At 43.1% G+C, this 2,425-nt stretch overlaps 1 protein-coding gene across 1 annotated transcript; it reads left to right on the top strand.

The window, feature by feature from the left end:
* Positions 1 to 505: 505 nt before the first annotated feature.
* LOC309968716 (olfactory receptor 8S1-like) lies at positions 506 to 1,430 on the top strand (the record flags this gene model as incomplete). The annotated part of the gene is given in 2 exon segments (XM_082850116.1): positions 506 to 564; positions 566 to 1,430. Coding segments are annotated over 2 exon segments (924 nt in total).
* Between the last annotated feature and the right edge of the window lie 995 nt (positions 1,431 to 2,425).

The raw sequence follows: 2,425 nt of genomic DNA, 5'->3' as shown, positions 1-2,425 counted from the left end.
AAGCTAGCTGCCTCAGTCCCCACTCTCTATAACTTCCCCCCTATTTACAAAAGATAAAGAGCCTCTCCTCCTATCTATGGACAAAACTCCACCTGTGCTCTCTGGATCTCATTCCTTTTCCCTTTCTCAAGGACTACACTTCTGCCGTTTACCTCTTACTCTGCTGCATCAATAAATTCTCTCTCTATTTCCACTGACTATACAAAATGTTCTCTGTATTAGTACCCATCTTAAAAATAAAAGAAAGAAACCTCTAGAGACATAAGACGAGGGTCTACAGATTTACATAGGGAGTTGATAGAGGGGTGGTAGAGTGCCATCCAGCAATATCAAAGTTGTCATGATGATTAGGAAGCTGGCTTAAGAATATGTGAACATGGTTTTCAGTATGTTGTGAAATGATGTATATGAACAAGAGGGCTAAGTCAGTGGGGTAACTGGGAGGTGCAGAAGGAGTTTTAATGTCTTTCTCTCTTGGATTCCTAGGGTAAATCTTTTTATCACTATGGGAAACCAGAGCGTGTTCAGTGAGTTTATCCTCCTTGGGTTTTCTGTTGACCCTCAACCAGATTCTGCTCTTCAAGTTGTTTCTGATGATTTACCTCCTGACCCTGTTGGGGAACCTGGTAATGTTGCTGGTTATCAGAGTTGATCCCCACCTCCACACACCCATGTACTTCTTTTTGGGACAGCTCTCCTTTCTGGACCTCTGCCATTCATCTGTCACAGTCCCCAAGATGCTGGAGAATCTACTTTGTGAAAGTAAAACCATCTTTGTAGAGAGCTGCCTGGCTCAGGCCTTCTTTGTATTTGCCACCAGGGGCACTGAGGCATGTCTGCTGGCTGTGATGGCCTATGACCGCTATGTAGCCATCAGCTCCCCTCTGCTCTGTGGCCAGGTGATGAACAACCAGCTCTGTGTTGGGCTGGTGTGGGGCTCCTGGGGCCTGGCCTTTGTTGATGCTCTCATCAACATCCTCCTGGCTGTCAATTTAGACTACTGTGAGGACCAAACTCTTCCCCACTTCAGCTGTGAGCTGTCTTCTCTCTTCCATCTTGCTTGCTCTGATACCTCCACCAATTTCACACTCCTGCTCTGCTCTTCTGTCTTCCGTTTCTTTGGAACCTTCATTTTAATCTTCTCTTATATCTGCATTGTCTCCACCATCCTGAGCATCAGCTCCACCTCAGGCAGAAGCAAGGCCTTCTCTACCTGCTCTTCCCACCTCACTGCAGTGATCCTGTTCTATGGCTCAGGTTTCCTCAGTTATCTCTTTGCCAACCTCAGGTTCCCCCTGGAGATGATCTTCCCTTTACAATACAGTGTGATCACTCCCATGCTGAATCCCCTCATGTATAGCCTTCAGAACAAGGAGGTGAAGGCAGCTATGGGAAGAATGTTAAGAAGATATGTTAACTTTTTCACATAGAGGACCAGAGGAACAGGACCATGGAGAAGCTAAACTACTCTGTAACTAAATACATAACTGGAAATAAAGTTTGTTTTAGCGTTCTTAGAAACATCTTTATTAGAAGTGTTCTTAAATCCTTCAGTACGTGAGGATTGTATTGAAGGATGACTTCCATTTACTGATGTAATACTGGTCTGATCACAGCTTGCAAGTAGTGTTCTTAGAAACAAGGGATTATTTCTTGATTGACCATAATGCCAGATGTTAAAAGATATGTATGTGTCAGAATCTTAATAATGCTTAAGAAGGCAGCAAGCTCTATTCATAGGATGATTAGTGGTCCGCCCTCTTCAGAGGATGAGAAGTAGGTCAGGTAATTTTACAACATATTGTTTATATATTTGTGTTGTAGAGAACACCTGTTACTTTTGCCTGCCCAGCATGATTTTATCCTTCCTACTTTAACTGCATACCACTCTTGCTTAGGGAAATTAACACCTCCCCTTCTGTGTAGACCAGTGGGATTCCCCATGGTGCCTCATGTCCCCACACTCACCACAAGGATATCATGTGACCCACGAAACGCCAATCATTCTACACCTGCCTCCTAACAAGAGACTGCCCGGGCTCTCCTGCTACTGAGATCTCCAGTGATTCCATGCCCAGTGGGCCTCCTTCCAGGAAGTTTTTCAATAAGCAAAATAACAATAGCAAACTTTTAATAAAGACCCTTATCTTAAGTGTTTTACACATATAATCCTCTTTATCTCAACAACCTTGTATGAACTAAGTACTCTTACTCCTGTTTTACAAATAAATAATTGAGAACCAGAAAAGTTGACTACAGGTGAAGGGAACTGGAATTTCAAACCAGTAGGTCTGAATCCAGAGTCCATTTTCACAAACCCTTTCTTGCATCTGGTACTTTGCAGAACATCCTTTTCTTTATTAGTGAGAACCAAATTCAAATTATGTTGGTTGGACACAAAAGTCAAACTGGTACTCAAATTGGC

The sequence above is a fragment of the Leucopleurus acutus genome (genome assembly GCF_964270905.1).
Source record: "Leucopleurus acutus genome assembly, chromosome: 11".
NCBI lineage: Eukaryota > Metazoa > Chordata > Mammalia > Artiodactyla > Delphinidae > Leucopleurus > Leucopleurus acutus.
This window is presented reverse-complemented; position numbering and strand designations above follow the sequence as displayed.